We start from the raw sequence: 13,538 nt of genomic DNA, 5'->3' as shown, positions 1-13,538 counted from the left end.
CCCCATCTGGGTCTCCCACACAGTAGTAGGGACTCTTGGACTTGAGCAATTGCCTGCTGCTTCACAGGGTACATGAGCAGGAAGCTGGATCGGAAGCAGAGACAGAACTTGATCCCAGGTGCTCCAATATGGGATGTGGGCATCTCGAGTAGCAGACTAGCCGGCTGAATCACAACATCTACTCCTAGTTTTCCATTTTTGAGAGCAGTGAGGATAGATTGTTTCCAAGGAAAAAACAACCACTGACTCTGAGTATGCAGGAAGTGTTGGGTGGAACTTGGGGTCTCAAGTCACCCCTTGACTTAATATCTTCAGAGAATGTGAAAGAGTTTAGGGGTTAGAAATCAGATATTACGGGCCTCAAATCCCAGCTTGGCCCCCTGCCCACTAGGCTGTCTTCAGCAAGTGCTGTGCTATCTCCATGTGTCAGTTTATTCATCCACAACCCTCTCTTGTTGGGTTGCTGTATGATTTAAAAGGTATGATACGGGCTGTAAAATCATAGCCCAGCACCTGGAACGTGATACACACTCGGCATGATCGTTGTACTTGTCATTCTGACTGCGTTTGTGATTTCTGTCACTTAGAGCCATTGTGTGGCTGTCTGGCTACAACGCCACCACGCAGGAGATCGCAAGGCCCTCTGAGTTACTGGCGGGGGTGAAGGCCTACATTGGCTTCATCCAGTCACTGACCCAGTTCCTGGGTGCAGATGCTTCCAGAGTCATCCGCAACGCCCTCCTGCAGCAGACACAGCCGCTGGACTCGGCTGGGGAGCAGACCATCACCACCCTCTACACTAACTGGTCAGTGTGGCTTATCCCTTCCCCGCACAGAGCAGGACCACAGGGGCCAAGCATACCAGCCCCGCGGGCCCCAGACCTGGTGGCTTGTCCATGCTTGAGCATCAGAGCAGTGATTCAGGGCCAACCTGGATCCCCTCTGTCCACCCACAAACTTCCTTGCACTCCACAGTATAACAGAGTATACCTTGCTGCTGTTTGACCTCCTACAGGATCACCACTCCTTAGCTTTCCCTTTCTGGTTTCTCACTATTTTAGTTTCCAACAATTGGTCTTCTTTCAAAGATTCTCTTCTGTTTCTCTTAAGGCATCTGTGTTATTTATTTTCATTCTCCTTGCTAAAAAAACCCACATCTTTTAAAAACAGATTTAACTATTTTTATTGGAAAGGCAGATTTACAGAAAGAAAAAGAGACACAGAGAAAGATCTTTCATCTGCTGGCTCACTCCCTCAATGGCCACAATGGTTGCAAATGAGTCAATCTGAAGCCAGGAGTCAGAAGCGTCTTCCAGGTCTCCCATGTGGATGCAGTGTCCCAAGGCTTTAGGCTATCCGCCATTGCTTTCCCAGGCCATAAGCAGAGAGCTGGACGGGAAGTGGAACAGCTAGGACATGAACCGGTGCCCATATTGTATGCTAGTGCTTGCAGTTGAAGGATTTGCCAGTTGAGCTACTGTGCTGGCTGCTTTCATTCTCCTTTAAAAAGGAGAGAGAGAGAGAGAGAAAGAAAGAGAGAGAGAGAGGGAGAGAGAGAGAGAGAGAGAACAAATTCCTGCAATAGCTAAGGGTAGGCCCAGGCAGAAGCCAAGAAGCTGGAACTCAATCCAAATCTCCTACACAGATGGCAGGGACCCAAGTACTTGAGTCATCTACTGCCTTCCTGGATGTGTATAGGCAGGAAGCTAGATCAGAAGCATAGCAGCTAGGACTTGAACCTAGACACTCTAGTGTGTGATACAGGGGTCCCAAGTAGTGATTTAAGCTTGCTGCATCAAATGCCCACCCCTCTTTCTTTTTTTGTCCTAGCTTGGTCCCTTTGAAAACCGGTCCACTACTATCTTTCCTGATTACTATCCCTCCATGCTCATATATAATCAGGTCAGATGGAGTAAACTGTTCTTAACAGGAAATGAGGCCTCCTTCCCCAAATTGAAGCTGTGAATCTGTACCCTTTCCTTTGAAATGTTGAGAAAGTAACTGGATTGCTACCTCCTCAAGCCACTGGGTGGCGCTCTTAATCCAATCTCAGCCCAGCAGGAGCCAGGCGGCCCAGAACCCCCTGAGAAAGGGGAGAGGTAGAAAGTTTAGGCAGACAAATGCCAACAAGGGCGGGTGGAACTTAAGACAAATGGATGGCCTGGGCCAGGTGGGAACTTGGAGGACTCTGAGAGGGAATGCTTTCTGAAGGCGACAGCCACCACTCAGCTGCACTTGCTTGCTGCTCTACAAAATCCCAGTTTTTAAACTTTTGACCACTAATTTGATTTAAAACCCACTGCTATGTTTGATGAGTTTGGCCTGCTGGTGTTTAGCTTGTGATGTCTGTTAGATACACACCAGACTAGAGGCTAGGTGGCTGTCAGGGGCTGGTCAGGCCTGCTCCGCCAGGAATGGCTGGAGCTCAGCCCCTGTATGTATGCTTGCTTGCCCAGCGGTCAGGAGGGGCTAGATATTTGGAGATGGGGTGACCAACATTCACTGTAGACCAAGGGTGTGAGGCTTTTTCTCACTATGACTCTGTTTTAGGGTTGTCCAACTACTGAGAATATTTCCCCGGCCCGATTGAGCCCATGTTCCCTGACAGAGGGTGAGGAGGATGAGGGAATACACCTGTTGGCAGAGAGTAGGGGCCAGGGTGGGCCATGCCAGCAAAGGCCACACCCTGCAGGTTGGAGGTGAACTGGGATGACAAGAAGGCCGGGCTCTTCTCTGCCACTTTTCTCCCCACTGCTGGCTTCTAGCAAGTTCCCATCCCTATGTGTGCCCCATGAGAGTGGGAGGAAGAAGGGACTGGTCCTTAACTCTTTGATGCTTCTTGGTTCATCCCCGCAGGTACCTGGAAAGTTTGCTCAGACAGGCGAGCAGCGGGGCCATTCTCCTGTCCCCGGCCATGCAGGCCTTCCTCAGCCTCCCCAGGGAGGGGGAGCAGAACTTCAATGCCGAGGAGTTCTCAGACATCTCTGGTGAGCTGAGGGCCTGCTGCCCTGCACAGGGCCCTGGCCTCGGGAGACCGTGGAAATTCTCCCACCTTCTCAGATTCCCGTTTGTGTTCTGCTGGATGCCTCTGTCGGACAGCTCCTTCAGGACTCCAAAAAGAACTTCTGAGAACCAACTCAGAATTTGACAGCAGCCCAGAGGTGGTGGGGGCGGGGTGGGGCAAGGGATGTGGAGCAGGGTGGAGAGGGCACGACAGGGGAGCTTTGGTGGTCAGCAGGGCTCCCCTCAAGTTACTGAAGGGATTTAGTCTTACAAGGGTGGTACATGGTTGCTTTCCACTGACATGAATCAGAATGGAAGAAGTGGCCCCGGTGTGTGGGGTAGCGGATACCATGGAGGACTCGCCCAGTGCTCGGAGCCATTGCTAGGCTGTTTCCTTCAGGCCTGGGCTGAGGAGCCTCATTTGGCTTGCTGATGTTGAGGGTGTTGACAGTGGGCTGCATGCTCAGGGTCTACCTGTTGTTCACCCTCTTCCTTCTCAGAGCCTTGGGGCGTCTGTTCTTCCTTTCCAGGCTTCCCAGTTTGAGATGCTGGGAAGGTCAGGAGCTCTTCAGGGACTATGCATTCCTCAGTGGTAGGGCTTGCCTTTCAGCTCCAGAGCAGGTGCCTGCCGCATTCCCAGGGCATGGAGGGGCTTTTGTGTCTCCAGGGCTAGGGCAGGTGTACAGTGCGAGGTGAAGGAGCTGGGAAGCTATTCCCTTGGGTAGGAAGGCTGGAGGTCATACAGATCCCACTCCATGGATCTGTTTTCCTGACTGTCCCCACATCCTCCTCCTCCACCTCCTGCTTCTCACCTCTATACCAGTCTTGAGTCCTGCTTGGTGCCTGGGACCGTGTGTGTGTGTGTGTGTGTGTGTGTGTGTGTGTGTGTGAAGAAAGCTAGAGCAGACAGTTTTGTCTTCCAGCCATGCCTCCTCATGGTCTTCTTATTCCACCAGGACACCTGACTTACCCCTCTGCCTGCTGGAGGTGTCACAGGGCCCCTTCTCATCAACTCTAACCCGCCAATTGTAGGCAGCCTCCAAAAGCCAGTCTAGGTCTTGCTGACAAGTGATGAACAGCAGGAGGTGATGCTCCTTCCCCTTCTCCCACCCCCATCCCAATTTCCTTGGGTTGCCATGGTGATGGGGCAATGCTCCTGTAAAAATAGATAGACAGAAAGAGAAGGCTGCCTGCCCTAGGGTTTCGACTGGGAGTAAGTAGACCCAAGACCAGGGCTGGAGTGGGGGCGGGGTATCTGGTGGGTCCCCTCTCCGTCAGCTCCAGACAGGACCAGCCAGCCCCTTGTCCTCTCTCAGTGACATTAGCATGGTGTGAGCTGGCCAGCTGGGGAGATCCTTTAATATTTCTTGGCTCAGTTCTTTTTTGTTGTAAATAGGCGATTCTAAAAACGTCCACTGTGTCCTTTGGACAAGGCTGTCCATTAGCTGTGGGGGCCAGTTCCGCTTCCTCTGTGGTTGGTGCAGGTGGAGAACAACTGGTCTCACCTTCAAAGCCTTGGTTGGACCTGGAACCTCAACTACCTGCTCTGTCTGATCTCCGTGATTAACAAGCCCCAGCTTGCCTTTCTTCCACCTGCTGTCCCAGTGGTCATGTTGACGTTGCTTCTGGTCTTTTGTGGTTTTCTCTGTGGGGACGGCCCATTGCCAAAGATCACAGCACACCTTCCTGTCTGAATTAGTCACTTGGTGTTTCTAACATGGGGGAACTTCCCTGGGGCAGAGTTTATTCAATTCACAACAGACCAGAGCAGGCCACGTAGGGAGGGATAAAGGCACTGGGAAAGACTAGACGAAAGAAGGTTCCATAGGGCTAAAGAGTTGTGTACTGTGCAAGGAGAGGGGAAAGTTGCACAGTGAGACACAAGCAAGGAAAGTGGAGGGAGCTGCATACAAAAAGCCTGTGATGGGAAGGAGTTCTGTTGGCCCAGATACAGTCAGGGGGCAGCAAGGCATCGTGCTGCTCCAGGTCCCAGCCCCGGGTGTGGGCTCACGGACTTGGACTAGCACTTCGCTGGGTGCCCCAAAGAGCTGTCAGTCATGCTGCTGAGAGGTAGCCACTATTCCTAAGCATCTCTGTTGTCTCAGGAGCCTTTAACTTGTTTGTACCCCCGGCTGCTCTGTCGGGGTTCACAGCAGATCTCAATGCATTCATTTGACAATGATGTGAACTGAGGCTCCCCAAGCTTGCTGAGGATCTTAACATCTCACAAAGTGGGTGCTGCAAGTGTAAGACCCCAGGGGATGGAGGTGAAGGGGCTTGGGAAAGTACAGGGGCATGAAACAGAGGAGGAGCACATTGTTATTGCTTGTGAGTTGCCCACGGAGAGTTGGGGGAAGGTAAGGGGAGATGGGGGCAGTTACCTGCATAAGGCATCAGGAGCTGCATAGGGCTCACTGAGTCCCGCCTGGGCCCTTCTAACTCTGTTCCAGAGATGCGGGCCTTGGCCGAGCTCCTGGGCCCCTATGGCATGAAATTCCTGAGTGAAAACCTGATGTGGCATGTGACTTCTCAGATTGTGGAGCTGAAGGTAACCGTGGAGACGCACCCCTGTGTCAGTGACCCTCCAGGGGAGGTGGATGGGGTGGGGTGGGGGGAGAGACCAGGGTGGAGACCGAGGTTGTGAACAAGTGGGTTTCCTACTGCATATTGCCATTTTACCCCCACCCCGCTCCGCCCCCGTTCCACCCCCATCCCCTGGCGGTTGCAGAAACTGGTGGTGGAGAACATGGACGTGCTTGTTCAGATCAGATCCAACTTCAGTAAGCCTGGACTGATGGCTTCCCTGCTGCCTCAGCTGACGGGTAAGTGCTGGCACCCAGGGTCAGGAAGGAAGAGCACTGGCGAGGTGAGGGCTGGGAGGGACATGCCCCATCCAGGCACCACCACTGCTCTCCTAAGTCCCCCTCTGTCCTAGGGGCCGAGAATGTGCTAAAACGTATGACCATCATCGGAGTCATCCTCAGCTTCAGGGCCATGGCCCAAGAAGGACTTCGGGAGGTGAGTGGTGATGTCATAGACTCGCAGCCGCCTCTGTGGGCAGGGCTTGTACAGGGAGCTATAGAAGGGATTGATGAACCCAGAGGTGCAGCTAGATTTGGCTGGGGGCCCAGCCAGGTCCCTGGGGATGGATGAGCTGGGAACACCCAAAGGCATAGGAGAGGGGTTGCTTGGGGAGCTTGGCTAAATTCTTGTGTCCTCCAAGACCCCCTTTCTGGTTGATTTTCACCTAGTTCTGAGGACATGGGTGGCTGTCTGCTGTCCAAGGGGGCTCATTTCTCTTCTCTTTCATCCAGGTTTTCTCCTCCCACTGCCCGTTTCTCATGGGCCCCATCGAGTGCTTAAAAGAATTTGTGACTCCGGACACAGACATCCAGGTATGAGGAGAGCAAGGTAGAGTCTTGGTCCAACACTTTGCTGCTACGAAAGCCGAAAGGTCAAGGCTCAGATCTGTGAGGGAGAGAGAGCACCCAAAAATACAGCAGGGAGAGGAGCTGGCACATGTCATTTGTGCTGATTTACTTACCAGACACAGGGAGCACTCTCATCCGCTGGTTCACTCCCTAGATGCCTGCAGCAGCCAGGGCAGGATAGGGCCAGGCCAAACCCAGGAGCTGGGAACTCAGTCCAAGTCTCCCATGTAGGTGGAGGGGACTCGGTTGCGAGCTGTCTGCTGCTGCCTCCCCGGGTGCACATCAGCAGGAGGCTGGAATCAGGAGCAGAGCCTGGACTCCAACCTGGGTGCTTCAGTGTGGGTCGTGGGTGTCCCTTGTGCATCACAGTGTAACAGCTGCACCAGTCTCCCTCCCAGGGGACTAAACTGACCAAGCAGGTCTTCCTGGTGAGAAGAGGCATTGCTGGGAGACAGAGAGAGAAGTGGAGGCTCCGTGAGCCCCACGGGGTGGGAGACACTGCTGCTGGGAGAGTGGTCAGAGGTTGGAGAGCACCTGCCAGCTCTCTCCTGGGAAGAGCACTGAGCCCAGCAGCTGCCCCAAGCTCTGGGCACATGAGTCCCGCCTCAGGCAGGAATGTGGTGCTTGCTCGGGGAAGGCTTGGTCCTTCTGTCCCCATCCACCCAGCCTGCCCTCAGAATTTCCTTTCTTTTCCTGGCCATTTCTTCCTCTATGGTTCTTAAACCTTCCAGTTGCTCTGTGTCGGTTACAGGAGATACAGCTCTCCTGAGTGGCACAGCTAACTAAACTCCACCTGTCCCCAACCTGGGAGTTGCCTTGACTTTTGAGTGTCTGGCAACAAACACAGCCAAAGCCGGGGAGGCAGGCTCCCCACCACTCCCATGTGGAGGGCCAGCCACTTGTGTTACTGTGAGCTCCTTTAATGGAGAGAGGGCTGTGACACAGGGGACCCCCGAGCTGGAGGAGTTAAGTTTGACGTTGAGGGAAAGACCCTCACCTTGAGATCAGAAGAGTCAAGATATTTCCCTGTGCTTGCATGGAACTGTAGGAGAGTTGAGTGGCTGCAAGGGCAGTGAGAGGGGATACCATTTATTTATGGAGTGTTTGATGTGGGGGTCCAGCGCCCTGGGCCGGCAGGAGCTCAGCCAGCTGGTATGTCCCAGATAGCTTTAGGCTCCGTTTCCCTTTCTCTCCCCACCACCAGAAAGCCACAAGACCAGGCTCTTGGCATCCTGGTGGTAAGGTGCCACCAGCAGGGCCCACTCTCTGGAGATTTGCTGAGTTGCAGAGCAAGAGGAGCGAGGGCGTGGTGTCAGTGGGCACGCCCCAGGCGGAGCGCATGCGTGCTCGTGTCCATTGATCTGTGCCTAAAACACTGACCTAGCGTTTGGATCCTGGAGTTCTTCTCTGTTCTCTTGGAGCATTCAGAGTTGGCTGGTCTGCAGCCCTGAAGGGGCTCCCAGTGTGTGGTGTGAGGGTGGAGGTTCCACGCCGTGGCTTGGGAGCCTAGCCCCAAGCACCGGGGGAAGCGCCTGCTGCGCGCTTAGCCTTATGTTAGGCTTGGCAGAGGACACACAGAAGCGCCAAGATCCAGTGGATGTCACAGGCTTGGGGGAATTCTGCTCAGATGAGCGGTCTGTCTCTGTTTCTGGGCTCTCAAATAGAAACCAACAAAAGCAAGGTGAAGGAAGAGACAAGAAAGATGTACCCCCTGCTCTTTCGGTCACTGGAGTTAGGTTTTATTCAAGTGGTCTATGGTGAGGTGAGCATTATGAGCCCAGTTTTATGGCGAGAAGACTGAGGCTTAAAGAAGTGACTATTAGCCGAAGGCATAGCTACTAAGTGGTATTGCTAGGATTGGAACCCCACATTTTCCTGGCTCCAAAAGCCCTTTTATTTCTTCTCCTGGGTGAGACAAGCCTCAAGTCTTACCTCCTATCTGAAAAGATAACAGACCTCAGAGGCTGTGTGGGTACCCCGTGCTAAGTCAGTGGTTCTACTTTAAGGAGGAAGAGATGGGTTTGGGCAGAGAAATCAGGGAGGGCTTCACGGAGGAGGTGAAATTTGAATTAAACCTCCAGGCATATGGGGGTGCGTTACAAGTAGAGGAGAGAAAAGAATCCTTTGGAAAGAGGAAGGATGGGAACTAATGTGTGGAAGTAAGAAAGGGAATCACAGTTGTTGCGAACAATGACCCTGGCTGCCCTGACCAAGGAAGCATTTTAGGGAGATGATGAAGTTGAACAAGCAAATCCTGTACTATGGAGTATCCTAAAGGCCACTCTAAAGTGTTTGGGATCTCTTTGACTCTCTTAGAATTCTTAGAAAGAGGATAGTATTCTAGAAGTTTCGAACCCAGGGCCCAGGAATCATGGTTCCTTGTAAGCTTCTGCCAAGCCCTGCTCCTCGAAAATCCTCTCTAACCTGCCATTTTCTTCTCCGCCAGGTGACTCTGAGTGTCTTTGAGCTGGCCTCTGCTGCGGGTGTGGGCTGTGACATTGACCCAGCCTTGGTGGCTGCCATTGCTAACCTGAAAACTGGTGAGCAGGGGAACAGCTGGGGCCCTTCCCTGGGATCCGGGAGAAACCTTTGCTTTGGGATTGAGAACTTGGAGGGAGTAAGATGGGGGCTGAGTCTCCAAGCGTAGACCTTTACCTTCTTAGATTTCCCCTCAGCCTCCAGCCAGCTCCATCCACCAATCAGCTAACAAGGGATCCTAAGTTAGTCTGTTTGGAGGAAGTGAGATGAATACAAGCAGAACAATGAGAGAGGTATACAACACAATGCAAGACTTCCTGGTATAGTGACTGGGTCTCCCACAATCCTCCTCTCCCACATCACCACCATAAATTCGATTCTTCCCCGGCCACAGACTCGTGCCTTCTGTTTTGCGTTTTCTATCATGCAGTTCCGCGGGTGAGCTCATTCACACACGCTTCGCACAGGAGGGAGCCAAGGGGGCTGATGTCCAGCCCTTTATTACTTGGCAGGCTCACCTCTCCCCTTCTCTCTGCATGAGATACAGGCTTTCCTTTTTGCTGCTCCACTCTGTTGGGAAGCCTGCAGGTGCCTTGGGCCTGCGTATCCTCAGAGCCCCTTGCTGTGAGTTCTGCCCTGTCCCAGAGGCAGGTGGTCGAGACTCCAGCCCCCGGCCACGAGAGGCTGCCAGTCCTGGACCCTATAACAACAATCACCTGCTTTATGAAGTGTGATCACCGATGTTATTCCTTGTGATCTTCGTGGAGAGTCCACGGGGATGTGACGGGTCCATGGGGACCCCTGTGGGAGATCACTCCCATCTGCCTACCTAATCCATCCCTCTTCTTGCAACAGATGGCTCATCCCCCGAGGAGGAGTACAAGGTGGCCTGCCTGCTCTTGATCTTTCTCGCTGTTTCCCTCCCACTCCTCGCCACCGACCCCTCTTCCTTCTACAGCATTGAGAAGGATGGTGAGGAAGAATTGGGTCTCAGGCTAGTACAAATTGGGGTTAGCATCAGGGGTAGAGCTGAGATGAAACCCTTTCCTGGGAAACACAGACTTTTGACCCAGAGATCAAGTCCTACCTCAAAAGGCACTCAACAGTGGCATACTGGACTACCCACCATTGCCTGGATCTGCAATGTGTGATACACTTAAATAATAGCATGCTAGGCTTGGCACTGTTGATGAAGGACTATATTATTGTAATAATATGGGGGAAAACAGTGTAGGAGGAGAATGGGGAGGGAGCAAGGGAAGGTGGAGGGAGGAATCTCTATACCTCTAAAACTGTATCATGGAAAATAATATTAATAAATAAATTAGTTAAAAAAATAAAAACGCTTGCAATGGGGGAATCTCAACTGAACTTGAGCTGTGGTTATGCAACAAGGTGGAGGAATCCACCATGGTGGGAGGGTTTGGGGAGGGGTGGGGAGAACCCAAGTACCTATGTAACTGTGTCACATAATACAATGTAATTAATGAAGTAAAATAATAAATAATTAAAAGAAAAAAAATAAAAACACAAGTAATAAGAAAAGGCACTTGAATGAAGCAAAAAAAAAAAAAATCCTCCCTGGGTAAGATCTCACAGGTACGTCCTCCCTCTATCCCCCAGTGACTATGGTCTCTCGGATGTCATCTAAAAGTGGCTCAGCCTGAAACAGTGAGAGCTTACACTTTGGTTTCAGCTGCGGGAGGCTCACATGGTTGTTTCCTCTCTTCCTCCACGCCCCCCTCCCTGCCCCAATAATAATCCAGGTTACAACAACAACATTCATTGCTTGACCAAAGCCATCATACAGGTGTCTGCTGCTCTCTTCACGCTCTACAACAAGAACATTGAAACACACCTCAAAGAGTTTCTGGTGGTGAGTGGGTCTGGGTTGTAAAAGATTGCAAAAGGCTGGAGTTGGCTTGGTGTACATCCACAGTGGTTACCAGTCTTACCTCCCACCTCCTTCACTGAATAAACAGTGAGAGGCTGCTTCGTGCAAGGCAGGTTTGTAAAATTTATTTTCTTTTTTATTTGAAAGGCAGAGTTACAGAATGGAGGAGAGACAGAGAGAGAAGGTTGTTTCATCTGCTGGTTCACTCTCCAAATGGTCACAAATGGCTGGAGCTGAGCCAATCTGAAGCCAAGAGCTAGTTTTGTCAGTGTCTCCTACATGGGTGCAGGGGTCCAAGAACTTGAGCCCTCCTCGACTGCTTTCCCAGGCTTCTAGCAGGGAGCTGGATTGGCAGCAGGGCAGCTTGGACTTGAACTGGAGCCTATATGGAATGCCACTACTGCAGGCAGAGGATTAGTCTACTATGCCAGGGCGCTGGTCCCAGCAAGGCAGGTGTTTTTTTTTTTTTTTTTTTGCCTCAACCTGTACACTTGAGAGGATCATTGGACAAAGAGTCAGAAAAGCCAAGAACTGGTTCTGGATGTGCCAGTAAGCAGTGTAACGTCATAAGAGCTAAAGTCTTGGAGACTTGGTTTGTTCATTGATAAAATTAGGGAGAGTAAACTGAATTAGGTCCTGGGGAATGTGTCAGGGTATCAGTGCTCAAAGAAAGACTCTGATCATTGTACCCCAGCCCCACTGGTGAGTCCCGGCTCCTGGGCTGTTTCGTCAGGTCTCCTGGAGAGCAGGGTGTGCCCATGTTGTTCTATGGTCAGTCATTTACCAGTTCGCAGACTGTGCTGTCAATCAGAATCACCCACAGGCATCTGGAATCCATAGATGAGGGCGGGGAAGGACCCTTTGCTTTTTTGGAAGGTTTCTAGGTAGTGTTGAGGCTGTGGGCTTGGAGTTTCACTCTGAGAACCGCTGGCCCAGGTTTCTAGGGAGCACTAGTTACAACCAGGCAACTAAGTCATTGTAGGTGATGTGCAATCTGTTTGGAAAAACGGTTAAAATGATTTCAAAAAAATTTTTTTTAGCCAAAGTCGACTCCTTCTTACTCTCACCATTGATCTTAGCTTTGCCTCTGGAAAAACACAATAAATAATCTGTCGCTGAACGAGAGGCCCTAGAGTTTTCCATCCTGAATCTCCGTGGAGGCATCCCATCCCTCCGCCTCGGATCCATGGTCCATTAGCCACCGCCTGCCTGAGCGTGCTCAGTAATGGGAGCTTATGGTTCTGCAAAAAACGTGCTTCTGATTTAAGAACCAGGGCCTCATTTGTCTCTCTCCAGCAGGAAGCGCGACAGATCACGCTGTTCTCTCTGGAATCCTCGTCTTGTCCTCAGAAGGGCTGTGTTTTTATTATTTTTTTAAAAGCCAGGACAAGCAACCAGGCAGAAAGGAGTCCTGAGCATCTTAAATCTAAGATTCACATCAGATCTCAAAGATGAGGTTGAGGGGCGGAGGGGCAAGGCAGCTCCCTGTTCCCACTTCCCTTTTATCCTGTTTGTTTGCTAAATGCAGGTAACCTGGGCCTGGGATGCATGAATCACATTACCTCCTCCCTGTCTGATGCGCTGGGGGCCTGAAGGTGAAGGGAGATGACAGCCACTGGGGGAACCTGACAGGAGAAGAATACTAAGAGTGCCGGGTCTGCGTCCAAGGCCCAGCTCTGCTTCCATCCGGCCAGGGAGCCCGACCACAGCAGTGTCTGCAGGTGCAGGCGCCTGGAAAAATAGAGATTAAGCTCCAGGCAGACAGCCTCACCTGCCTTTTTCTAGGCTCCACCTCTGTGCCCCTTGTCACCTCTCCTCGCAGCAGTCCCCCCTGCAGGCTTGCAGCTGTCTGCACAGCCGGGGCTCGGCTGGTTTACAGGCAGCATGTGTCTGGGAAACCTTGGGGACCTGCCACTTTTCCACCCCGAGTCTTCAGGAACACGCTGGCAGCTTCTTAACTCTCCTCCTTGATCTTTTCTTAACTTCCTGTAGCCTGAGGCTGTCCTATCCTGACCTCCATAAAAATCAGCGGCTTTATAAAACCTTCCCTTACAGGTGGCTTCTGTCAGCCTCTTGCAGCTGGGCCAGGAGACAGACAAGCTCAAGACCAGAAATCGGGAGTCCGTTTCCCTGCTCATGCGCTTGGTATGTGTCTCATTTAGGCTGCTGGCGGGGGCACAGAGGAAGGCAGGAAGGGCGGGCTTTGGGGGAATCCCTGTTTAGGGTTTTTGGGTTCCTGCAGTGTCATCAGCAGGAAGTAGTAACAGAAGTTAATTTTGCCTGTTGCCCCCGGGACCTAATTTCCCAGGTTGGCTCAGGCATCCGGAGCTAGTCTCCAGTCTTCAGAGGCTTCTGTGCAGGACAAGCCTCCCTGTGCCTTTTTTTCCTACAGTGTTCCCAAATTCCAAGCCGGAAGCCCAGCTGGGGTCCTTTAACCTGTGACTTCTAGTCCGGGATGTGGCTTTTTAAAAAAAATGATTTATTTATTTTTATTGCAAAGTCAGGTATATATGGAGAGAGGAGGAGAGACAGAGAGAAATATCTTCCATCCGATGATTCACTCCCCAAGTGACCACAACGGCCAGAGCTATGCCTATCTGAAGCCAGGAGCCAGAAGCTCTTCTGAGTCTCTCATGTGGGTGCACGGTCCCAAGGTTTTGGGCCGTCCTTGACTGCTTTCCCAGGCCACAAGCAGGGAGCTGGATGGGAAGCTGGGCTGCCAGGATTAGAAC

General features: G+C 51.9%; 1 protein-coding gene across 1 annotated transcript in view; it reads left to right on the top strand.

The window, feature by feature from the left end:
• Positions 1–13,538, top strand: part of NCKAP1L (NCK associated protein 1 like) — a 48,553-nt gene that overhangs the window by 31,039 nt on the left and 3,976 nt on the right. Inside the window, exons 21-30 of the mRNA XM_004583141.4 lie at positions 588–806; positions 2,857–2,987; positions 5,454–5,551; positions 5,732–5,825; positions 5,939–6,021; positions 6,318–6,398; positions 8,881–8,974; positions 9,768–9,884; positions 10,679–10,788; positions 12,862–12,951. Coding sequence (XP_004583198.2) covers positions 588–806; positions 2,857–2,987; positions 5,454–5,551; positions 5,732–5,825; positions 5,939–6,021; positions 6,318–6,398; positions 8,881–8,974; positions 9,768–9,884; positions 10,679–10,788; positions 12,862–12,951 — 1,117 coding nt within the window. The remainder of the gene's footprint in view (positions 1–587; positions 807–2,856; positions 2,988–5,453; positions 5,552–5,731; positions 5,826–5,938; positions 6,022–6,317; positions 6,399–8,880; positions 8,975–9,767; positions 9,885–10,678; positions 10,789–12,861; positions 12,952–13,538) is intronic.

The sequence above is a fragment of the Ochotona princeps genome, chromosome 15 (assembly GCF_030435755.1).
Source record: "Ochotona princeps isolate mOchPri1 chromosome 15, mOchPri1.hap1, whole genome shotgun sequence".
NCBI lineage: Eukaryota > Metazoa > Chordata > Mammalia > Lagomorpha > Ochotonidae > Ochotona > Ochotona princeps.
Note: the sequence above shows the minus strand (reverse complement) of the source record. Positions and strands in the feature narration are given on the sequence as shown.